We start from the raw sequence: 25,996 nt of genomic DNA on the forward strand, positions 1-25,996 counted from the left end.
TACTTCCTATTTTACAAGGGGAATACATGTATGTTTGAAAATATTTCTCAGTTAATATTTACACCTCTCTAGGTGAGAAAAGAACCGGCTCTGAACGACAGATCTGAAATTACCTGCTGGTATCATAGATTTAAACTTACTCAGCAAACTAAATCTAAAACATCAGAGAGTGAATTTCTCCTTTAAACCATTTGTTTTAACACAGAGATCCCTCAGTTTTCAAGGTGATAGAATGCATGTACTTTCAGTTTGAAAATTAGTGCAAGGTCTATAAGTAAAAATTACCCATGAATTTTGCAACAATCTGGCCATTCTTAAAATTACTCTCAAATGAAGTAGGTAAAAACAGGGCCGCCGAGAGGGAGGGACAGGGGAGGCAAAATTCCCTGGGCCCGGGTCCCCCTTGGCGGCTGGGGGGGACCCAGAGGAGCAACTCCAATGCTGCTCTTCTGCCCAGCTGAGCGGCGGCTTTTCCTTTCAGGACGCATGCTCGGTTTTCCTCTCGGAACGCAGGGGCAGGCAGTCAGCAGAACAGCAGCGCTGGGGGAAGACGTCTTCTGCTGGTGGAGCCTCGGGATCCACACCAGCCAACAAGGTATTTCGGCAGCGATCAGGGGTGGCGGCAGCCACCTGGGGGGGGGGGCAGTGGTAATGATTGTGGGAGAGGGCGGCCGCGATCCGAGTGGAGGGGGGCCCGGTTCAATCTCTTAGCGGCCCTGGGTAAAAACAAAATTCCAGAGCAGTTAAACTTTTCTGAATTATTTTACATTTTGATTTCAATTCTGCTACTTGAAACTTATAAGGAACATAGTGATTTAAAAAAATTGATTATTTTTCTCTTTCTGCAGTTAACAGTCGGATTGTGGGAGGAGAAGATACTATGATTGGGCATTGGCCATGGCAGGTTAGCGTGACCTATCAAAATAGTCCTGTCTGCGGGGGATCCCTAATTGGCAGGCAGTGGGTGCTGACAGCAGCCCATTGCTTCCCCTTGTAAGTATTTGCATTCTGTTCTTTGCTTGGGCATTTTCTCCTTAGATTGGGAGAGTGGTAGAGGTTAGATGATCTGGTTTCCACTCTTGGCTCAAGTTTCTGCTCTTTGACCTGGGAATGCTGCAGAGGTTAGGAGGCCTGGGGTCTACTCCTAACTTAGGGCTTCTTTTACAAAGCCACACTAGTGATTCCCGTGAGCAGGGCTTTTTTTGAGGGGGTACTTGGGGGTACTGAGTACCAGCACCTTTTCCATTGTCTGCTAAAATTGACCCATGGACCCCAAGTTTTAATGAAAGATCTCAGGCTCTACACAACAATTCTGATTTGTCATAGATTCTGTGACTGGTTGCAGGGGGCCTGGCTATTGTGGGGTGGGCCTATCAGTGATCACCTCACCCCTGAAGGGGCCTATCATTTGAGTACCTGCACCTTTTTTGCTAGTAAAAACACACTGCCCGTGAGGCAAATAAAAGGAAGCACATAGGAATTGAATGGGCTTCCTCTTATTTGCTACACCGAGAATCAGTAATGTGGCTTTGTAAAAGAGGCCCTAAGCCTCCTGTTTATGGGCTGGGAATGCTGCTCATACAGCTTGAAGTATAGGAAGATGAATTTTATTCTTGTCTGTCCATTTTCTTTCTTTGAGCCTGGCTAGACCAACCCTTACCAGTGGGTTATATCCCCCAACCAACAGTTGGAAGTAGAGAAAGGGCAGATAGTTTCCAGTGACCTTACCAATATAACAGCAGGTGCATCCTGAAACTAGTCAGTATTATCTAACATAGGCCCAAAACAGAAAGAAATAACCATGAATTCTCTGACTTCTATGGAAATCAAACTCAAACTTGCAATACCAGACTGTAGTGAAAGGAAGCTTCAATAGGAGTATGCTCAGGTCCACTGCAGTCAAAATGAACAGTGGAGTACTCCCCAGCACCCCCCCCCCCCCCTTCCCCCAGTCTTCTGGGACAGTCGGACTCAAGGAAAGGAAATTAACAGGTAAAAAAAAATTTCACCTTCCTTATCATTCAGCTAGACCAGTCCACACCAGTGGGATATACCAAAGTTCAGATATCAGGCAGGAGGAAGACAGAACTCTCTGCATTACCTTGGCCCACAGATTCAATTTATAAACACAAAGGGATGAAGGGAGGCCCAAATCACAGCTTGAGAGATGTCCTTTGGGGAAACCACTTGGCCTGGACCCTATTCAAATGAGCCCCCAGGCCAAGCAAAACCACTTTATTCACCATAACATAGGCTGCCTCAATTACAGCCTTTGAACCAATTGACACCTTAGAAGCCACCTCTCCTTTTTGCAGCCCATAAAATGGTCTGACTTCCTGTATTTGTTTGTGACCACAAGGCACTTCAACAAAACCCTCCTTACATCCAGTTTGTGTAGAGCATGATCCACTCCTTCCCTAGATTCCTATGGAAAGGCAGCCGGTGAAATCACCTGGTTCAAGTGAAAGTGAGAAACAACTTTCAGAAAGAAGGGAGGGTAGGGCCAACGCAACCCAGTAAGCGCGGTAAGCATGGCAGGGGGGGTGCCAACCTCTGGTGGGCACCACAAGTCATGCTTTCCGCCACTGGGCAGCTCATAATTACAGTTCTAGCCCCAGCCCCAGCAGCAGGCAGCTCTCGTGTCTGTTTTTAGGCTGCTTGTATCTCCTCCCAAATTAGCTTAAACCAGCCATTCTCTACTGGAAGGACTAAGACAAACCAAAACTACAAGATAATGAGAAAGGCAATTCTTTTTTTATTATTTACCAAGAGTAATTTACAATTACAAATGCTAGTTTCTCATGGAGGGGTGCAGGGGACCCAAACATGTGGTCTACCTCGGCTTCTCCCCCAAAGTAATGCTCTGATACAGCTGTTTATATACCTTTTGTGTTAAGCAAGGCTTTAGCACGTATCCTCCTGAAAAATCATTCTGTTCTTACCATCTATCCCACCTCACTAAATCTCACATTGTTCTGTTCATCCATAATTGCACCTTTCCCAGGCCCATTTGCATATAGGAATGTCTTATCAGATCATAAGTCCCTGGGCCTCACGATTTATAGCTTTTATAGTGTTTACTTAGGTGCTAGCAGACCATGAGCTCTGATTCAGTACAGAGGTCAACTAAAAGAGACACTCAAGGCCTGCTTTTACAGGTCTTAACCATGGTTCATATTTCATAGGTCATAACTAGCACTATAGAAATGATAAGTAATAGTAGTACCCATAATATACACTCCCCAACAGCCCTGCTTTCATTCCTGCCACCCTGAATTTAAATCTTTTATTTTACCTCAAATTGCAGCAGTGGCTGTGGCAGTGAAAGCAGCAGGCTCGCCTCCAACCTTCCCTTCCCTCTCAGTGTCCTGCCTTCCTCTGATGTAATTTTCTGTTTCCACGAGGGTGGGACTCTGAGAGGGAAGGGAAGGCTGGAGGCGAGCCTGCTGCTTTCACAGTCACCACCACCACTGCAACTTGAGGTAAATTAAAAGATTTAAATGCAGGGCAGCAGGAATAAAAAGGGGATGTTGTGGAGAAGAGGGCGGGCAAGTGGGGCTGGGGTTGGAACTGGAACTCGGGGGCTGAAAAGGGGGGTAGGTGAGGGCTGGGGTGAGTCACTGGACATAGATGGGAGGGAAGGATAGGGGCAAAGGAGAGTCGCTGGACATAGATGGGAGGGGAGAGCAGGGGAGAGAGGAGAAATCACTGGACATGGAGGGGAGGGCAGAGGAGAATCACTGGACATGGATGGATGGGAGGATAGGGGCAAAGGAGAAGTGCTGGACAGATGGGAGGGGAGGGCAGAGGAGAATCGCTGGACATGGTTGGGAGGGGAGGGCAGGAGAGAGAGGAGAAATCACTGGTCATGGAGGGGAGGGCAGGATAAAGAGAGGAGAACTGCTGGACATGGAGGGATGGAAGGGGGTAGGAGAGAGGAGAATTGATGGATATGGATGGATGGAGGAGAGGGCAGGGGAGAGAGGAGAGTTGCTGGACATGGATCGATGGAGAGGAGAGCAGAAGAAATGCTGGGCATGGATGGAGGGAAGGAAAGACAGAGGAAGAGAGGAGAAATGTTGGACAGGGATGGAGGGAAGGAAAGACAGAGGAAGGAGATGCACATGGATAGAAGAGGAGAAATGTTGGACAGGGATGGAGGGAAGGAAAGACAGAGGAAGGAGATGCACATGGATAGAAGAGAAGGGAGAGAGGAGAAATGCTGGACATGGATGGAAGCAATGTGTTTCTTTCTGTTTTTCTGGTATTGTACTGCAAGCATGTCTAACATCTTAGGATTTCAGGTTAATTTTTGAAGAGGGCTATCTCTGTTTTGCATTTGTGACTGCAAGGCCAAGTGTCTGAATAGGGATCTGTTTGTTAGGTTCTGAGATTTTGCTAACATATTGTTTCAGATTTGGCAAGACTGTACTAATTCCTGGTCTGTATGCTAATTTTGGTTTGTGTCATTTTGGGTATACTGGAGCTGTAATAGCTTACAGAAATTATTTATAATGAAAAAAAAAACACAGTTATTTTTCTTTTCCTATACTGGTATAATATTTTCAATGATACCTGTTTATATGCACCATGGCTGGTAAAAGAGGCATGGCTATTGTGGGTGTGGCTACTGTAGGAGCAGATCCATAGTGATCCCGCCTCTGGATGGGTAGGGAGCGCCGACTAATAGACTGCAGGAGGGCACCAGAAACCCTAGCACCAGCACTGAGGGAGGGTACCAGTGGTGTTGCTAGAACTGAATGGGCCCTGGGTGGAAAAACTGAGATGGGCCCTCTATAATACAATCTCTTTCAAGTTTTGGGACGGGGGGGGGGGGGGGGGGGGAGGAAACACCCTTTCAGAGCTCCAGTAAACAAAGCCTGCATAAAGCAAACACATTTCAGACTATATATAAATTGAAATGCAAGATAACAGAGATGTGTATTTCCCACAAAGGAAACAGCAAAGATGACTTAATAAAACGATGATGCTGTATGTGGTCCAGAAGGTTTATTGAACAACAATAACAACTCTATGGTCAATGCAATGGCTCGACACAGCCGTGTTTCAGCCCATTGGTCTGCCTCAGGAGTCTTTTTGTGTTATATATAAATGAGTAGATGGATGTTGCTTGCTATGTATGTTTCAAGCTAAATCACTGTGGATATGCTTCAGTCTCGTAGCAACTGGTTTTGAATTCTAACAAGACCATAAGAAATTGCATCAGAGAGGCAGGACACAGTCAAGGAAAGGCTCTGCTGGCCAGAGAGGCAGCTTACAGTGCTGTAAGCATTTGGAGGACTGGCGGGAGGGTGAGAAGCTGGAGAAATGATGGACCTAGGTGCATGGAGAGAAGAGGATGGGAGAGTTAAGCTGCGGGTGGTCCCTACCATTGGGTGGCCCTGGGCATTTTGACGAGCTTGCTCAATGGTAGCTACTTCCCTGGAGGGTACCGTACATAGAGTCATCTTTAAAGGATCAGAAGGGGTCCCAACATGAAAGAGCCTGGAAATTTGAGATGTGATGAGCTGAAGCAAATGGCAACCAGAAGCGCTGTCTTCAGTATAGGTTCTTAACATCAACCTGAGGGACTCAAATGGAGTCTTCGCAAGATCCTTCAGTATGAGAGAAAGATCCCACTGGTTTATTATTGATCTGAGTGGCAGTTAAGCTGTTTGCCCCCATCCTCCGGCTAAAATCAGACTATGTCTGGTAAGACCACCATGGACCTGCCCCCCAGAAACCTCAAAAACAGGCACCTGAAACTTGAGGGAACTCAGGGCCAGCCCTTGACTGAGGACATCCTGGAGGAAAGAAAGAATTGCAGAACATCAGTCTTCAACAGGGATAACATTTTCCGATCATACCACAAATCGAAGGACCTCCAAACCTGAACATAAGCCAGGAACACACGGAGGCCTTTCCTATATCATAACAGCATCACAAATGCCTGTGCTGGATAGCCCCTCCACTTCAAACGCTGCCTCTCAAGGGCCATGTCATAGAAAGGATCCAGATGTTTCATGACAACTGACCCCTGGTATAACAGTATGCATCCTCTTGGAAGAGGAAGAGGCTGCCCCACCAGGAGTCAGACCAGATTCATGTACCACAGTCACCTGGGCCAGTCTGGAACCAGGAGGATGACCAGAGAGGGGTGCCATGTAACCTTGTCCAAGATCCAGTCCACCAAGGGCCAAGGAAGAAAGATGTACAAGACACCCTGGAAGGGCTAAATGTACACTGATACATCGATCCCCTCAAAGCCCAACACCACCCTCTGAGTGAAGAAGTGGGGACACTTTGCATTGTCTGGGGAATCTGCTAGCATTGAACCCAATTCAAGAAAATTAAGATTTTTTTTTAATGGAGGAGGGACATGGAGAGTGGGTGAGTGGGGTAGGGGGTAGGGGGTGACCATCCCAACCTGGCCCTAACTGGCAAGTGCCCCACAGGGCCTGTACCAAAAGCAAGAAAGGCACCAGCCCCATGCAAGAGTACCTGACCACAGGGGCTAACACATCCCAAGCTCAACTGAGAAGTAACATAGTAACATAGTAAATGATGGCAGATCCAGTCTGCCCAACAAGATAAACTTTATATGTATACCAGAGTTTGATTTGTCCTTGCCATTCTTAGGGCACAGACTGTAGAAATGTGCCCAGCACGCTTCTTGTACTAAGATCTGAAGCTAACATCGAAGTCCCTTAAAATTTACACTCCAGTCCATCCCTATCTATTCAGTCACGATCAGGGCGTAGACCATAGAAGTCTGCCCAGCACCAGTTTTGTTTCCCAAAGTGTCTGGTAAAACCAACCCTAGTATACAAAACAAGCCCTAGGACTCAACAAAAGAACACCATGGCTGCACAAAAGTAGCAGATTCAACATAATATGTATTATAAAACCTTTATTAATCAAACTGAACACCGACATGGCTATATTTCAAAATGTATCTTCTTCAGGGTGAAACACTAAAAAATAAAAATATACATGCAAATAATTAATATAGGGGCTGATTTTCAAAACAGAAAAACATCCATAAAATGGCATAACAAGCAGATAGACATTTTTCTAGCAGAAAAATGTCTAAAGCATATAATTGAATAAAGGAAAAAAATGCTCAAGACTTCTAGTTGTTTACAAGAAAACGTTCCCAGTGGGGGAGTTTCGTGGGCATGACATGGGTAGGATTACCATATTTTGTCCTCTGAAAAAGAGGACACATGCCCCGCCCCCTCTTTCCTGCCTGGAGCTCTGTCCTTGCCCTGCATCCTGTTGCTGTGACGGTCTTGGGATTCAAAATGGCCACCGAGATTTGAAGTCTCGCGAGGCCGCTTCGACTCTCGGTGGCCATTTTGAATCCCGAGACAAATCCGGACAAACGGGCAGACTGGCAAAACCTGTCCGGACATGTCCTCAAAAAGAGGACATGTCAGGGTAAATCCGGACATATGGTAACCCTAGACATGGGCAGTGTTATGGTGATGAACGCCTCCAGCCCATAATGGATAGCAAAGTGAGCTTCCTGGAGGTGGGATTTAAAAGTGTCCAGAATTAGACCTGTCTTTAGACCCATTTGTGATTTTGCTGAGTTGGAGAGTGGAGAGGAGGAAGTGGTCGTTTGTGAGAAAGAGTGGAGAGTTGCTGAGTGCTTCGTTATCTTTGTCTGTTTGTCCCACTCTGAACCTTTTGACCTTTACATTTCCTGACTTGCCTCCTCTGTGTCTCATCTCTTCAACTCCTTGTTCACACTTGCTAACCCCTAAGCCACACCCATCCCTTCCTCTGTATCTCGCCCCCTTTCCTCATCCAAACCCTGACTGTCCCCAATTTCCCACACTACAGAATGACATGGGAACAGAATTTGTCCCCGTCTCCACCCCCGGTCCCCGCAGGCCCTGTCTCTGTCCCTGTCCCATCTTTTCAGGCCCTGTCTCCGTCCCCGTCATTGCCCAATCTCCGCAGGCTCTACCCTCATTTGCAGAAGTCTCAAACACTTGTGATTTTATATTTAAATCTTTTTTATTAAAGTATAAAAAGGAACAATATTTTGTGCAACTGTTGTTTATACATCAAAATAGAAAACAATAATAACAATGAGCAACTATAATAACCCCCCCCCCCCCACCTCTACTCTTCCAACCTTAACAACAGCTGACTTCTACTACCCCGAGGAACCCTAATCCACCCTGCTAAAATATCCAGGGGTACAAATACAACCGCTTTGTATACCCTAGCGGGGGAGAAATATTCTCTTCGAAGCTCTGTTATGATTTTTAATCTGTGGATGAATAATAAGTCATCCACAATCTCAGGATTCAGTCTAGCTCTCTTGTCTTCCACAGTCCTTACCTGCAATAAAAAATGTCTTCTCAGAAGATGTACTGGTAGTAGGAATGCACAGGATCCTCTGTGCCAATTTTGCCAGTTATGGCCAGCACTTTCGCTTGTTTTCCAAAAAATGAAAACATTGTCGTCTGCAACACTTGACATAATAACAGTCCAATTCGTTAACAGCCTTCAAAGTAGAGAATGACAAGTTTATCCCTGTCCTCATCCCCGCCACATCACTGTGGGCTCTGTCCCTATCCCTGCAGTCCTCTGTCCCCGTCTCCATCCCCATGTCATTCTCTACCATACACCTCCCATTCTACATCCTACCTGCTTGTCCTCTGCAGGGGCGTAGCTATGGGGGGCCATGGGGGCATGGGCCCCCACAAATTTCATCCAGGCCCCTGATTTGCCTGGCAGGGTCCCCAACCCCCGCCAGCCAAAGCCTTCTTCAGCACCAGTCTCCAGCGCAACTGAGAAGGAGCATCAGCGTGCACAGGAGGAGCAAGAAGAAAAGAAGAGCATGGCAGCGAACGCGGCCTGCACCGGAGACCGTGCTGAGAAAACTTCGCTGGCGGGGGTTGGGACCCCCACCAGCAAAGGTATTTGTGAGGGTAAGTGGCAAGAGGTGTGCAAGGGCTGTGGGGGGGCGGGGCGAGGAGTGAGGGCTAGGCGTTAAGGGGGCGAGGAGGTGAGGCGAGGCGGTAAGGGGGCGAGGAGGTGAGGGCGAGGCGAGGCTAAGTGTGGCAGTGGGGGGGGCGGTGGGCTGGCACTCAAATGTGCCCCCAAGTCTTGGGCTCTGGCCCCCTCCCACCGTGAGGCCTGGCTACGCATGGGAGGGGCAGGTGGTGGTGCTTTAAAATTTGTCTTCCATGCCTGAGGCACAGAAGAACCAGCAGCTCTGTTTCAGGGATGGAGAAATTGGGTTCCCAATGGATAGACATGACCGTGCCCACTGAGGGATGTTCCTCAACATGCAGAAGTATTTATGCATGTTTTGCATGTGGAGGGAACATCCTGGTGCTGCCATGGCAGTTTTTCTGGACGTGAAGACCAGTACCACTGATGGACATTTTGTGTAGTGTATTTTCGATTTCCGGAAAATGTTTATCGCCAAACATCTTATCTTATAGAGCAAGTCAGTGCTTGGTACAATTACAAACCCTATAAATTTATTTATTTATTATTTATATGGGTTTTGATATACCACCAAATAGATCCAAACAGGCGACTAAGCAGTTTACAAAAAAAAAAAAAAAAAAAAAGTCAAAACAAGGCCATGCAGAGGAGTTTGCCACAGAAAATAGAAGGGGAGGTAGAGAGAGAACCTAAGAAAGAGTAATCTGAGAAGGAGAAGGCTCAAAAGCCAAGGAAAAGAGCTAGGTCTTCAGAAGAACTTTGAATGAAGGCAGAGAAGAGGTGGACCTAGAAGAAGAAGGAATAGAATTCCAAAGTTTGGGGCTGAGGTAACTAAAAGCAGTGTCACAGGAGATGGTGGTGGAGGGCAGAGGAAGAGGGGACACACAACAGGTGATCCGAAGAGGAGCGTAGAAGACAGGATGGGAATAAGGGATCAGAAGCTGGTGCAGAAATGCAGGAAAATCACATAAAGACACATAAAAATGTGTTTAACATCTGGAGAAAAGGTGATATAGACTAAGGACTATACCAAATATTCATATTCAATTTGATTCGGCCACGAATAATGCCCCAAATACATTATTTGTATTTGGCCTAATAGTGATTTAAAATTGAATACAAATAATCCGGGGCTCTACTGTGCCAAATCCTACTGAAATAAACACTTGATCTCTAATTTCACATAGTTTTTTTTTATTATTATTTATTATGTTAAAGCTCATTGCCCGGTATTCGTATTTGTAGAGCTAAAAGTGGGTGACAACAGGGCAGATTAGGGCAGGTGAAAAATTAGGAACTTAGCACTAGTTTTTAGCACTAGACTCATGAGTTAGGCTCATAAATCTAGGCAAATGAATAGCTGGCTTAAATTTATAAACATACCATTAAAGCTCCTAAATTAAGATGAATTTTCAGCTGCAAAGTTATGTTCCTAAGGGCCCTGTTTACTAAGCAGTGTTATAGGCATGTTAATGTTTTTAAAGCGCGTTAACCATGTACGTGCATTAATCATTACATGCCTACAATATCTCTATAGGTACCTACATGGTTAGCGCACGTGCTAAGTGTAGGCGCGCTAAAAACACTGACGCAGCTTAGTAAAAAGGGCCCTAAGTTTGGTGTGAAAATAGGGCACAAATTTATAAGCCTAATTTAGGAGTTCAGTGTTTTCTGAATATTGGCCCATAATGTAAATACTTTGGGGTCCTTTTACTAAGCCGGCAGCTAAAGCCCACCGTGGGCTTACCATGTGCCAATCTGGAACTACTGCCAGCTCAATGCAGGCGCCATGCAGTTAGTTCCACCCCCAGTGCACAGCATTTCCGGCACTAGCGGAAAATATTACACAAAATATTTCTGCTGGGGTTATCCGGTGGTAATCAGGCAGTGCCAAGTGCTACCCGGTTACTGCTGGGTTAGCGCGGGAGCCCTTACTGCTACCCTCAATGGATGGCAGTAAGTGCTCTCCCCCTCCCCCGCCCCCCCCCCCCCCCCCCCCATGGCCACGCAGTAAGAGCAATCTTACCATATGGCCATGTCTTTTTCGGCCTTTTAACCCACTGTGGGAAAAATGGCTTTCAGCACGTGGCAAAAATGGCCCCACTGCTGCGCAGGCCCTTTTTACTGCAGCTTAGTAAAAGGGCCCCTTTGTGATGTGTATATGTATATTCTCTAAATACTATCTTATTAATTTTCATTAGGAATCACCCAGCACAAAGACTATCTAATCAAAATGGGGATCAGTCAGCTCAACTATCTAGATTATAACCTGGTCGTGAAAGGGGTTGCTAATGTCATTATCAACCCAAGTTACATGGATGTAGGATCAAGTGGTGACATTGCACTGGTAAAGCTGGATTCCCAGTAGAGTACAATGATAATATCAAACCTGTGGCTTTACCGTCATCATCTTCTCAGTTCCCAGCTGGCACAACGTGTTTATTACAGGCTGGGGATACACTCAGCAAGGAGGTAAGAAACTCTGCCTTATTACTTGAATGGCTTTCCTATTGGAATACAGTCATCCTAACTATGCAATTCCTTTCATTGATTTAAATAGTTGTAATCTCCTAACCATATCATTTCCCTGTTTAGATTTTGATTGTGCCATTCCCCTAATCATGTCCTTCACCTCCATAGTGTTCAATGACATGATATACCTCTGTCATTTCCCTTCAGAGATTCCAATGACATCATCTTATTGGCTACATTATTTAACTTGATAGAGTAGCCTATAACGCAATGTTAGGCATTGACTATGTACCAGCTTAGAAGCAACCAAGCCCCTATACCATGCTAGCTCAGACAGAAGAGTATTCCTCAAAATATGCTCTAACATTAGTTCTGTACAGACTCAGAAGTGATCCCAAACACTATGCTAGGACAACAGATTAGAAATGACTCAGAGGAAAGAGCGCTTCTAAGAGCACTGCATTGCGATTTAAAAATCTCTTTATCCGGTTTCTTTAGACCCTCTTAGTCCAGGGACTCTCCAGGTTGCTTCAGTCCCCATTATTGGGCAGAGAACATGCAACTGCTTGTATCATATTAATCCCAGTGACAGTGGACCTCATGAGATCTATCAAGATATGATTTGTGCTGGGTACCTGGATGGAAGGAAGGATGCTTGTCAGGTAAGTGATGTCATACATAAGTACATAAGTACATAAGTAGTGCCATACTGGGAAAGACCAAAGGTCCATCTAGCCCAGCATCCTGTCACCGACAGTGGCCAATCCAGGTCAAGGGCACCTGGCACGCTCCCCAAACGTAAAAACATTCCAGACAAGTTATACCTAAAAATGCGGAATTTTTCCAAGTCATTTAATAGCGGTCTATGACTTGTCCTTTAGGAATCTATCTAACCCCTTTTTAAACTCCGTCAAGAACCGCCCGTACCACGTTCTCCGGCAACGAATTCCAGAGTCTAATTACACGTTGGGTGAAGAAAATTTTCTCCGATTCGTTTTAAATTTACCACACTGTAGCTTCAACTCATGCCCTCTAGTCCTAGTATTTTTGGATAGCGTGAACAGTCGCTTCACATCCACCCGATCCATTCCACTCATTATTTTATACACTTCTATCATATCCTCCCTCAGCCGTCTCTTCTCCAAGCTGAAAAGCCCTAGCCTTCTCAGCCTCTCTTCATAGGAAAGTCGTCCCATCCCCACTATCATTTTCGTCGCCCTTCGCTGTACCTTTTCCAATTCTACTATATCTTTTTGAGATACGGAGACCAGTACTGAACACAATACTCCAGGTGCGGTCGCACCATGGAGCGATACAACGGCATTATAACATCCGCACACCTGGACTCCATACCCTTCCTAATAACACCCAACATTCTATTCGCTTTCCTAGCCGCAGCAGCACACTGAGCAGAAGGTTTCAGCGTATCATCGACGACGACACCCAGATCCCTTTCTTGATCCGTAACTCCTAACGCGGAACCTTGCAAGACGTAGCTATAATTCGGGTTCCTCTTACCCACATGCATCACTTTGCACTTGTCAACATTGAACTTCATCTGCCACTTGCACGCCCATTCTCCCAGTCTCGCAAGGTCCTCCTGTAATCGTTCACATTCCTCCTGCGACTTGACGACCCTGAATAATTTTGTGTCCATCGGCGAATTTAATTTACCTCACTAGTTATTCCCATCTCTAGGTCATTTATAAATACATTAAAAAGCAACGGACCCAGCACAGACCCCTGCGGGACCCCACTAACTACCCTCCTCCACTGAGAATACTGGCCACGCAATCCTACTCTCGCTTCCTATCTTTCAACCAGTTTCTTAATCCATAATAATACCCTACCTCCGATTCCATGACTCTGCAATTTCTTCAGGAGTCTTTCGTGCGGCACTTTGTCAAACGCCTTCTGAAATCCAGATATACAATATCAACCCGGCTCCCCATTGTCCACATGTTTGCTTATCCCCTCAAAAAAATGCATTAGATTGGTGAGGCAAGACTTCCTTCACTAAATCCGTGCTGACTTTGTCTCATCAGTCCATGTTTTTGTATATGCTCTGCAATTTTATTCTTAATAATAGCCTCCATCATCTTGCCCGGCACCGACGTCAGACTCACCGGTCTATAATTTCCCGGATCTCCTCTGGAACCCTTCTTAAAATCGGAGTAACATTGGCTACCCTCCAGTCTTCCGGTACTACACTCGATTTTAGGGACAGATTGCATATTTCTAACAGTAGCTCCGCAAGTTCATTTTTTAGTTCTATTAATACTCTGGATGAATACCATCAGGTCCCGGTGATTTACTACTCTTCAGCTTGCTGAACTGACCCATTACACCCTCCCAAGTTTACAGAGAATTTGTTTAGTTTCTCCGACTCCCCCGCTTCAAAATATTCGTTCCGGCACCGGTGTCCCCCCCAAATCCTCCCTCGGTGAAGACCGAAGCAAAGAATTCATTTAATTTCTATTCTCCGCTACGGCTTTGTCCTCCTTGATCGCCCCTTTAACACCATTTTCGTCCAGCGGCCCACCGACTCTTTGGCCGGTTCCTGCTTTTAATGTATCTAAAAAAATTTTTACTAGTATTTTTTGCTTCCAACGCTAATTGCTTCTCAAAGTCCTTTTTTGCCCTCCTTATCTCCGCTTTGCATTTGGCTTGGCATTCCTTATGATCTATCCTGTTACTTTCAGTTGGTTCTCTTCTCCACTTTCTGAAGGATTGTTTTTTGGCTCTAATGATTTCCTTTATCTTACTGTTTAGCCACGCCGGCTGACGTTAGTCTTTTTTCCCTTTTTTCTAATACGTGGAATATATTTGTCCTGAACCTCCAGGATGGTGTTTTTAAACAGCATCCACGCCTGATGCAAGTTTTTACTCTGCGAGCTGCTCCTTTCAGTCTTTTTTTCACCATTTTTCTCATTTTGTCGTAATCAATCTTTTCTATAGTTAAACGCTAGCGTACTTGATTTCCTAGTTTCACTTCCTTCAATGCCAATATCAAAACCGAATCATATTATGATCACTGTTATCAAGCGGCCCTCGTATCGTTACCCCCTGCACTAGATCATGAGCACCACTAAGGACTAAGTCTAGTATTTTTTCCTTCTCTTGTCGGCTCCTGAACTAGCTGTTCCATGAAGCTGTCCTTGATTTCATCAAGAATCTTATGTCCCTTGCGTGTACAGATGTTACATTAACCCAGTCTATATGTCCTAAAAATTAAGTACTCAAAAAGCAGTTAGTTATCTTTTTAGATGTGTTTCATCTCTCAGGGAACAGAAAGTGGGAGAGCGACCAAGGATATCAGAGACTGGAGGATGTTCTTAAAATGAAAGTTTATTAAGAGTTTCGAAACTCTTAATAAACTTTCATTTTAAGAACATCCTCCAGTCTCTGATATCCTTGGTCGCTCTCCCACTTTCTGTTCTCTGTTGTCTTTACCGTGGGGCGTTTGAGTTCTCCGCTTGCCAGCGGATTTTCTCTCACTTTCATCTCTCAGGGTCAGTGTCTCCAAATGGGTTTATTTTGTGCATATCATGACTGTAATGAACCCTCTCTCCTAAGCCAGGCTATATGATGATCTCAATCTTTCACATTACTGCTAACTTTCAATGTAGTACTTGCATCATGCCAATGAGAGCTTGTTTCTAGAGTCCATAAGCTGTAATATCTATAGGAACTTATCAAGATGTGCTTGGAAATTGCTTCTAATCAAGCCTGTGACACTCCGCGCAATAGGAAATATTTCTGTATCTCTGCCCCATTTTCTTGATCTCTGACTACATTGCTTGGTACTTGAAGATCTTCTGTTTCTCCACGTTGTGGCATAGAATAATTACTTGTATAACAGTACAGAGAGGGTCCATAGTACAAAACACACTCCAAAGTACAGCAAAAAAGCACCAGGAGCCTTCAGAAATGGTACACAGTTCTATTTATTGAAAAAATAGATATTCAAGTGTAGACCCAACATGGGCCGTGTTTCAGTGCACAGTGCCTGCGTCAGGGGTCAATTTTGCTCTAATAGGAGATGAATGCTATATGCCACAATCAAAATTTCTTCCTAATCAACTAGGAAGATATCCTGTCTTCTATAAAATAGTGACTCGATGCATTAAGGTCATAAAGTACCTCTGTTTCTAAATATTCAAAATTGACCCCTGACTCCTGGTGCTTTTTTTGCTTTACTATAGAATAATTACTTGGCACTGATATGTCTATTATCAATGCCACTCTCCTGGTTTTCACCTTTACAATATAGCTGGTTTTCTTGCATTGAGTTTGTTTATGTAAAATATTCATAACCCACCTCTCCTCAGTTTTAAGCGAGGCTTGAAGTAAACATATATAATAAAATCATGATATAAAACAATCACAATAAACCAATGACAAAACAAAATCACAAAACACATATAGTACAAATTAACTGCAAAAAATAAACATTCAGAATAAAAAATAAGATCAAAAATATAATAATGAATAAGGTTATAATGAAGGCCTCAAAAACATAAAACAAAGAACAGAAATCCTGGCCAAAAAAAACACAAAACCAAAAAACCTGTTTTCTAGAACCACAGTAGGTCTCCAAGACTCACACCTTAGTAGGCAATTTATTCCATTCCAATGGCCGAACAAGAGAAAATATTCTGTTGTATGTCTGTGCCAACTGATATGCTCATGCAGAGAGTAGCTGCAAAGTCCTAGTACCCTCAAAGTATAGGGCCCTCAATGATGTATACAACTGTAGTACCATAAGGCAGGCCTAGTCAAATTTTCTTAGGCTCTAGGAGCAAGCTCATAAGTCTAGGAACCAGACTCAGAACGACTGGAATTATTTATGTCCATTTATAAATTGCACATTCATAATGTACTCTTTGTGATGTACAGCAATAACTACTGCTCTTCTCCACCCCAGCCTATCTGGCAATGGAGAGAGGCTTTAGGTTGTGGTTGCTGAGGTTGAGGTTAAGGCTGAGACTGAGGCTGCTAGGGGTGAATGGGTGGGGCACCCACCACCCCCAAAAGCTATAACCTTAGCCTCTCTCCATTGTTCACCTGCCTCCAGCAGGTGCAGATTTTAACCCCTCCCCATTGCTCGTCCAGCTGCTCCCAGCAGCCATAGCCTAAAGCCTCTCATCACCTACCCCAGTAACCCCAGAAGCAGCCTTAGTGTCACGTCTGCACCCCCAGCAGTATTCTCTCTGTATCTCTCTTCTCTCTCCCACAAGCAGTAGACTTTCTCAATGCCTCTTGCCCTTCCCTTCCCCTGGCAAGAGCGTTACAGTTCTTCCTCCCCCTCCCCCCCCACCCCAGTTCCGGAGTAGCCTTTCTAGATACCAAATTATAGTTACCTCATTCCTAGGGTCCACCTTAGGGGTCAACACTCAAGAAAAAGATCTAGGTATCATTGTAGACAACACACTGAAATCTTCTGCTCAGTGTGCGATGGCAGCCAAAAAAGCAAACAGGATGCTAGGAATTATTAGAAAAGGGATGCAAAATAAGACCAAGAATATTATAGTGCCTCTGTATTGCCCCATGGTGCAACTTCACCTTGAGTATTGCGTTCAATTCTGGTCGCCGTATCTCAAAAAAGATATAGTGGAATTAGAAAAGTTTCATAGAAAAGCGACCAAAATAATTAAGGGGATGGAACTCCTCCCTTATGAGGAAAGGCTAGAGATTAGTGTTCTTCAGCTTGGAAAAGAGATGGCTGAGGGGGGATATGATTGAGGTCTATTACATGGAAATACTTTTAAAACAAATAGGAGGAAATTTTTTCACTCCAAGAATAGTTAAGCTCTGGAACTCACTGCCGGAGGATGTGGTAACAGTGGTTAGCTTATCTGAGTTTTTAAAACGTTTGGACAAGTTTCTGAAGGAAAGGTCCTTAGTCTATTATTGAGATCTGCATGGGGGAAGGCACAATTTGCCCTGGGATTGGTAGCGTGGAATGTTACTAGTAATTGGGTTTCTTGTGACCTAGATTGGCCACTATTGGACACAGGATACTGGTCAAGATGGACCATTGTTCTGACCCAGTATGGCTATTCTTATGTTCTTAACTCTTCTTTCCCTCCCCCCCCCCCAAAAAAAAAAAAAAAAAAAAAGAAAAGAGAACCAGACTTTAACATTTTAAATTGATCCTACCAAAAGGGCTGCTAGAGAATCTCCACTTCAGCAAGTTCTCAGCTCATGCTCCATGGACAATCCCTCCCCTCAACTTTCCAAGATGGACAATCCCTCTCCCCAACTTTCTCTCACTCACTCACTCACTCTCTCTCTCTCTCTCTCTCTCTCTCTCTCTCTCTCTCTCTCTCTCTCTCTCTCTCTCTCTCTCTCTCTCTCTCTCCTCTCTCTCTCTCTCTCTCCCTGTCCCCCAGCAGTGCCTCCTGCCTGCCTGCACCAGATCTATCTCCATTCCTGCTCCTGGCACATATACATATCCTACATGACTCTCTTTGCCTCTCCCAGCACCCCCTACCCCAGAGCTCTCTCTCTTTCAAATTCCCTTCCTCCAGCACATACAGTTCTCTCAGTCACCAACTCCAAAACCCTCCCCATAGTATATACCCTCATTGCTTTCTCTCTATGACCTCTGTAGCTGTCTCCCAGTGGCCATCCCCCATAACTGAATCCCTTCATACGTCTCTCAAGCTTTCTTTCTCCTTCATCTGCACATAACTCCCCAACTCCTGTACTCAAGCACAGATAATTGGTTTTGTCCCTTCCTGCTGTACCCAACCACCACAACAGGATCAGACACCCAGATATTTCTCCCTCCCTCTGACTCCTGCAGCACACAGACAACCAGCTCTCTCCCTCAGCACACAGATGCCCAAGTTATCCCTCACTGCACACATTCAACTCTCCTTCTTCCTCCACCCCCCCCCCCATGACAAAGACACCCAACACACTCTCTCTCCCCCCAAAACCTTGCAGCACACAAACACCCAGCTCTCACACTCCCCCCTCCCCCCCACAATGACACAGGCACTCAGCTGTCCCTCCTTCTCCTCCCCACCCCAGAAACACAGGGACCCAACCCTCACTCCATCTCCTCCCTACGCAGCAACACACAGGCACTCAGTTCTCCCTCCCTCCCCCCCAACAGCAACACAGATACCACAATCGATTAATGTAAAAGACTGACAACAAACATCAGGAGTTACACAATTAAAAAAAAATTACATAATAAAAAAAAAAATAATATTTAAATCCCCCAGGGTCTAACAAACAAGTATTTTTTCAAGGTTTTGCAAAATAAAAATTAACTCCCCATCAAGTGTAGTTCAGATATGATTAACGTCAGTCCTAGTATAAATCTCAGAAAGAACTGTATCTCCCCACATTAAAAACAGTAGCTCAAATTGCCATAAAAGACTGATGGTCTCAGCAGGCAAACTCAGGGGCAGAAAACACAGTAACACAGTAAATGACAGCAGGTAAAGACCTGCATAGTCCATCCAGTCTGCCCAACAAGGTGACCAGAGCTGCACCTGCCACTCTGTGCAGGTTAATGCCATTTATGTTTAAACACTGGCAATTTGCCATCATGCCAGACATATATAAGCAGTTAAATATTATAGAGTCTTGGGACAATATATGTTATAACTAAATTATTGCTAACAATATTTAACTTGCTATTTAAGATGATTCCCCCCACCTTGAGTTGTACAGCACCCTCACTCACAGCATATGATAATAAAGTGATATACAATACTGGAGTTGTTGAATCTTCATCTTTCTTTTGCCATTTGTGGGACACAAACCGTAGAAGTCTGTCCAGCATTGGCCTTAGTTCCCACTACTCTTGCCCAAGATAACACCTCAACAGTCATGTTGTGTTTCCATCCTTTTTCACTTTAGGCACCGTCTGTGTTTATTCCATGGGTTTTTGAATTCCCTCACCATTTTTGACTCCATCACTTCTGGAAGAACATTCCAGGCATCCATTATCCTCTCTGTGAAAAAGTATTTTCTGACATTACTCCTAAGTCTACTGCTCTGCAATCAAATCAATTCTTGTATACCACTAACATCCCCTTTCCAGGGTTCAGTGCAGTTTACTTTCTAGTTGAGACAAAAGCCAATAACGTTAGTGTGATTTATGAGAACAATTAGAGACCATTGGTGTAATACACGAGACCAAAAACATTATAAGAAAGGATAATGGATGATACTAGAAGGTAGAAGTCAATGGATTGTTATGAAGCAGTCTTAGGGAAGAGAAAGGTTCTTAGCTTCTTCATGAAGCTAAGGTAGCTGTTTTCTGTTCTGATGGCAATAGGTAGAGAGTTCCATATTTTAACTCCAAGTACAGGGAATAGAGAGCTGAAAATCTTCTGATTTCGAATTGTCTTTTGAAACGGTGATGCTAGCATCAATTGTTCTTGCAGTCTGCTAGACTGGACCAAACGTAGCGAAGCGGTCTTAGTCAGCAGTTCAGAGGTGAAACCCTTTAAGATTTGAAAAACTAAACAAGCATCTTTGAACCTGATCTTTCTGCTTTAGGAAGCCAGTGCAGTTTGTTAAGATGAGTTGAAACACTAGTATATCTATTCAATCTGTATATTAGTTTAACAGCTGTATTCTTTATGATTTGCAGTTTTTTTCAGATATTGACACTTAAAATACCAAGAAATAGAATGTTACAGTAGTCCAAGTGAGGTAGGACTAACATTTGGACTAGTAGTGCAAAGGCTTTTTGGTCGAAGAATGATCTGACTAGACGTAGCTGTCTCATTTTGAATAGTGTTTTCTTCCATAGCTGGTTAATATGGGAAGAGAAGGTGAGTGAAGTATCAAGCAAGATCCCTAATACTCTGGTTTCAGATTCGACTGTAAAGCTTTGACCATTGGACAAAGATATTGATGATGGGACCTGAACTCCCTGATTTCAGAACCACAGGACCTTGTTTTGTATGTTCATTCAGTTTCAGTTTATTGGTCAGAGCCCAGGTGCTAACAGCAGTCATTCAACTCACTACGGACTCAGTTGTATCTTTGTTTGATGCTGTCACTGGTAAGAGAAGCAGAGGATGTCATCCGCTTAGGATAATAGTAGCTCATTAAGACCCAGGTGTATTGAGGCAAGGGATGACATAAAGAGATTGAACAGGATAGGTGAGAGGAGAGATTAGGAGACCAGTAGTTGGAAAGTTGGTTGTTTTGCTTGACAGCATAACTTCGATTTGAAAGGAATTCATTGAACCATTTGAACACAGTCTCTGTTATTCCTATCTGATACAGGCATTTGAGTAGCAATGTGTGGTCAACCGCTTCATACGCCGCCGATATTGGAGAAGAATTACTTGGTCGCCTTTGCATAGGTGTTCTTTGACATATGTAGTTAGAACTAGAGACCTGCACGGGAACGGGGTTCGTGGGAATCATGCAGAACCCATGGGATTCCCGTGGGGATCTGGAAGTAGTTCCTGCAGGGTTCCCGTGAGGACAGAAGCAGTTCTTGTGGGGTTCTCGTGGAAGTGTATGCTGCACTTGCGCCAGACTCTCACCTATCGAGTACCAAGTTCTTTGAGTGCTGTCTCCTCCTCCTCCTTGCTTTAACAGCACAGATGCGGAAAGTCTCCATTAAGAAGGTGGTAGAGATACAAATGGTGATGAAATTCAAAAAGGCATGGGATGAACACAGAGAATCTCTAATTACAAAATGGAAGTTATAAAAAAACCTAAACTTAAATGGCTGCTTGTGTGTGGAATGTGTCGAGTGACACTTAGATGGCAACTGTGGCTGTGATAAACTAGGGCTGATACCAGGAGACCTGTACGGTCTGTGTCTCATATATGGCAATCTAGTTTAGGATGGGCTGGAAAGAGTTTAGACAGCAGCTTTATTGGCTGGAACATGAGGACAGTGCTGGACAGACTTTTATGGTCTGTGTCCAGCAAATGAGAAGATGAATAGGCTGGAGTGGGCTTCAAGGGCAACTCCAGCAGTTGGAATATAAGGATAGGGCCAGGCGGACTTTCAGAATAGGCTCTCCCTTCCCCAGAATGTTGCCCAGTTCCTAACAAATCTAAAACCCTCCTCCCTGCACCATCATCTCATCCACGCATTGAGACTCCGGAGCTCTGCCTGTCTCTTGGGCCCTGCGCGTGGAACAGGTAGCATTTCAGAAAATGCTACCCTAGAGGATCTGGATTTGAACTTTCTACCTAAGAGCCTAAATTTGGCTTCCAGAACCTCTCCCACATTTTCCTATGTCATTGGTACCCACATATACCAACACAGCCGACTCCTCCCCAGCACTATCTAAAATCCTATCTAGGTGACGCGTGAGGTCCACCACCTTCGCACCAGGCAGGCAAGTCACCAGGCGATCCTCACGTCCACCAGCCACCCAGCTATCTATATGCCTAATGATCGAATCACCAACTACAACAGCTGTCCTAACCTTTCCCTCCCGGGCAGCACTTGGAGACATATCATCGTTGCGAGAGGATAGTACATCCCCTGGTGGGCAGGTCCTGGCTACAGGAGTACTCCCTACTTCACCAGGGTGATGCTCTCCCTCTAGGAGACCTCCCTCCTCCAAGGTAGCACAGGGGCTACCAGACTGGAGGTTGGACTTCTCTACAACATCCCTGTAGGTCTCCTCTATGTACCTCTCTGTCTCCCTCAGCTCCACCAAGTCTGCTACTCTAGCCTCAAGAGAATGGACACGTTCCCTGAGAGCTAGGAGCTCTTTGCATTGGGCACACACATATGACATCTCACCAACTGGGAGATAATCATACATGTGACACTCAATGCAAAAGACTGGATAGCACCCCTCTCGCTGCTGGACTGCTGACTCCATCTTAGTGTTTTTAAGTTTTTCAATAATTTAAAACTTGCTACAGTATTAAGGATATTAGCCTAATATAAAAGAATCTTTTAGTTTATATAGAGGGGCATAATTGAACAAAAACGTCTATCTCCATGGGCGTTTATCTCCGAGAACGGGTCCGTGAAGGGGCGGACCGAACCGTATTTTCGAAAAAAATAGACGTCCATGTTTTATTCGACAATTTGTGAGCTGGGCATTTTTGTTTTTCAGTGATAATGGAAAATGAAAGCGCCCAGATCAAAAACGAATAAATCCAAGGCATTTGTTCGTGGGAGGGGCCAGGAGTCATAGTGCACTGGTCCCCCTCACATGCCAGGACACCAACCGGACACCCTAGGGGGCACTTTTACAAAAACAAAAAAAAAGGTAAAAGAGCTCCCAGGTGCATAGCACCCTTCCCTTGTGTGTTGAGCCTCCCAAATCCCACTCAAAACCCACTGCCCACAAGTCTACACCATTACTATAGCCCTAAGGGGTGAAGGGGGGCACCTACATGTGGGTACAGTGGGTTTGGGGGGGTTGGACGACTAAGCATTAAGCAGCACAATTGTAACAGGTGGGGGGGGATGGGCCTGGGTCCACCTGCCTGAAGTCCACTGCACCCCCTAATAACTGCTCCAGTGACCTGCATACTGCTGCCAGGGAGGTGGGTATGACATTTGAGGGTGAAAATAAAAAGTTGTGAAACAGCATATTTTGTGGTGGGAGGGGGTTTGTGACCACTGGGGGAGTCAGGGGAGGTCATCCCCGATTCCCTCCAGTGGTCATTTAGGGCACTTTTTGGGGCCTTATTCGTGGAAAAACAGGGTCCAGGAAAAGTGCCCTAAATTCTCGCTAAAAACGCATATTTTTCTTCCATTATCGGCGAAAGGCGCCCATCTCTGATCGCCCGATAACCACGCCCCAGTTCCGCCTTCACCACGCCTTCGACACGCCCCCATCAACTTTGTCCGCATCCGCGACGGAGTGCAGTTAAAAACGTCCAAATTCGGCTTTCGATTATACCGCTTTATTCGTTTTTTTGTGAGATAAACGTCTATCTCCCGATTTGGGTCGCAATATAGGCGTTTTTCTTTTTCAATTATAAGCTGGATAGTATATTGTATGATTTATTTAGTGTTTCCTTCTTAGATGGTAATGAAATGTATTTAAAACTCTGTAAGAGCACTCCTTGCTTGTTACCCTAATTACAATAACTGACTATAAATGAAGAGTTGTCCTAGGGGTGGGTGGGAAGACTAAACTAGATCCTGCAGTGCCTGTTAGATTCTATCTGTTAATGCTGTGGTACAAAGTTTTTTAAAACTAAGTGGAAAAGACTATGGAGATTAGTTGATAAAATTTGCTTTTTATATTTTTATTTTGCCTAACACTAACCTACAATTCCTCCTTTAAACCCCAATCTTTAAGTTCCCAAAGCACAAAGCAAAATAGTGTTCACTTACCAGAGAAATGTTCTCTTCTCTCGGAACTTCTCAGAAAGAAAGTTCAGTGGGACCTTTCCTCTTTATATAGTTTTGAATCTAAGGGGCCTCTTTTAAACAGGCTCTTTGAAGCTGACTCAGCAACCTATGCAAGTATTCTACTTCCCCACACCTTAATTAACACTTAATTGAGGTCGCTGGATGAGTTACCTCTCCAGCAGCCAAGGAACAGAAAATAACTGCCTTTTAGAACAAGAGTTTTTGGCTGTTTAGTTTCTACATCTAGAAAAGGTTTCATTTTAAAACTAAGGGAAAAATGCCTATTTCTAGAGAAAATTTCAGTTTAAAACTATGGGAAAAGGGTTTGTACACTATGAGGGGCATAATCGAACACGAATGCCCATCTCCATGGGCGTCTATGTGCGAAAACGGGTATGTGAAGAGGCGGGACAGACCGTATTATCGAAAAAGATGGGCGTCCATCTTTCGTTTTGAAAATACGGTTTGGATGGACCAAATGCCATGGATTTGGCCCCTTCTGAGATGGGCATTTTTTTTTTTTTGCGATAATGGAAACTAAGAACACCCAGCTCAGAAACGTCCCAATCCAAGCCATTTGGGTCGTGGGAGGGACAAATGTACAACACTACCATAGCTCTTAGGGGTGAAGGGGGCAACTTCATGTGGGTACAGTGGGTTTTAGAGGCCTCCCATTTACCACCACAAGTGTTACGGGTGGGGGGGATGGGCCTGGGTCTGCCTGCCTGAAGTGCACTGCAGTACCCACTAAAACTGCTCCAGGGACAGGACTTGTTGCTGGTGTATAACCTTGGCACAGCAGTTGACACCTGAAGACTAATCTTGCTGAAAACGTCCTTTATTTGAATAAGCACCTTTACTCACAGTTAACTGCAGATCAGAGGTTGTACCCCACTGGCAACAAGTCTCGCTGGTACTGAGATTAGCAGTAGGTCCGAGCTGGCAGAATGGTGTACAATGCCCTCTTTCAGCAACATTCAAGGTAAGAACTAAGTGCTGTAAAGTGGCTAACACATGAAAGGGTTCTAAAAGTGTCTTACACAAATGGCCACTACCTCATGAACTACCGGAAACAAAACAGGGCGCACACTGACCCAGTAACCAGAGGGAAAAGCACCATAGGAGTAGAGCCTACCAACTACCAACATCGTGAGCATTTAACACAAACTAGTGGAATCACAGAGCCCAATACCCTACACCCACCACAATGCATTGCTGATGTGACTCTGCAGTGCCCTTAACAGAAAAGGTGTCACACTCAACCGAGACCCACATCAGAACCAGGGAAAGGCTGACAGAGGATAGAACACATTCTGCTGTCATGGAGGTGGGTACGGCATTTGAGGCTGGCATACAGGCTGGGAAAAGTGGGGTTTTTTTGTGGGAGGGGGTTAGTGACCACTGGGGGAGTCAGGGGAGGTGATCCCCGATTCCCTCCGGTAGTCATCTGGTCAGTTGGGGCACTTTTTTGGGACTTGGACCTGAAAAAAAGGGTCCAAATAAAGCGGACCAAATTCTCGTCAAAAACGCCCTTCTTGTTTCGATTATCAGCTAAAGACGCCCATCTCTCCTCGGCCGATAACCACACCCCAGTCCCGCCTTCGCCATGCCTCCAATAAGCCCCCGTGATCTTTGTTCGTCTCCGTGACGGACTGCAGTTGAGGACGCCAAAAATCGGCTTTGAATTATACCGATTTGGGAGCCGACGGAAAACGGACGCCTATCTCCCGATTTGGGTCAAAATATGGGCATCTTTCTCTTTCGAAAATAAGGCGGTATGGCTACTAGTTAATGATGCTTGCTTTTCTCTCTCTCTCTCTCTCTCTTTTTATTCTCCTTAATACTAAACTAGGTCCTGTTTTCCTTTGTTGGAGTTGCTTTAGATAGTTCAGACCTAATTTGGAGGATCTTATTGGCGAAATGATCAGTTAGACTTGGGCGGTGGAACATGTTTTCTGTGAATGTTCATCATCATTAGTGGAAGATAGTTTTTTAACTAACGAGAAAAGTTTTTTGTTGTCAAGATCATCTTGACCTATTAGATTGCTATGGTACTGACATTTTGAATCAGCTACCTTCTTTTTGTAGCATCGGAAGGTTGACTTCCATTTGGATTTGTCAGTAGTATCTTTGTGCTTTCTCCATTGATTTTCAAGGCATCAACATTTCCTTTTTACGATGGATACTTCCTCTGTAAACCATGGTGAATTTCTGGACATCTTG

At 44.7% G+C, this 25,996-nt stretch overlaps 1 protein-coding gene across 1 annotated transcript in view; it reads left to right on the plus strand.

The window, feature by feature from the left end:
* The first annotated feature begins 436 nt into the window (after positions 1 to 436).
* Positions 437 to 25,996, plus strand: part of LOC115474408 (prostasin-like) — a 42,448-nt gene continuing 16,888 nt past the window's right edge. The window contains 7 exon segments of the mRNA XM_030209861.1: positions 437 to 595; positions 849 to 993; positions 10,758 to 10,767; positions 11,186 to 11,330; positions 11,333 to 11,410; positions 11,413 to 11,445; positions 11,944 to 12,107. Coding sequence (XP_030065721.1) covers positions 439 to 595; positions 849 to 993; positions 10,758 to 10,767; positions 11,186 to 11,330; positions 11,333 to 11,410; positions 11,413 to 11,445; positions 11,944 to 12,107 — 732 coding nt within the window. The 5' untranslated portion in view covers positions 437 to 438.

This window comes from Microcaecilia unicolor, chromosome 7, assembly GCF_901765095.1.
Source record: "Microcaecilia unicolor chromosome 7, aMicUni1.1, whole genome shotgun sequence".
NCBI classification, from domain to species: domain Eukaryota; kingdom Metazoa; phylum Chordata; class Amphibia; order Gymnophiona; family Siphonopidae; genus Microcaecilia; species Microcaecilia unicolor.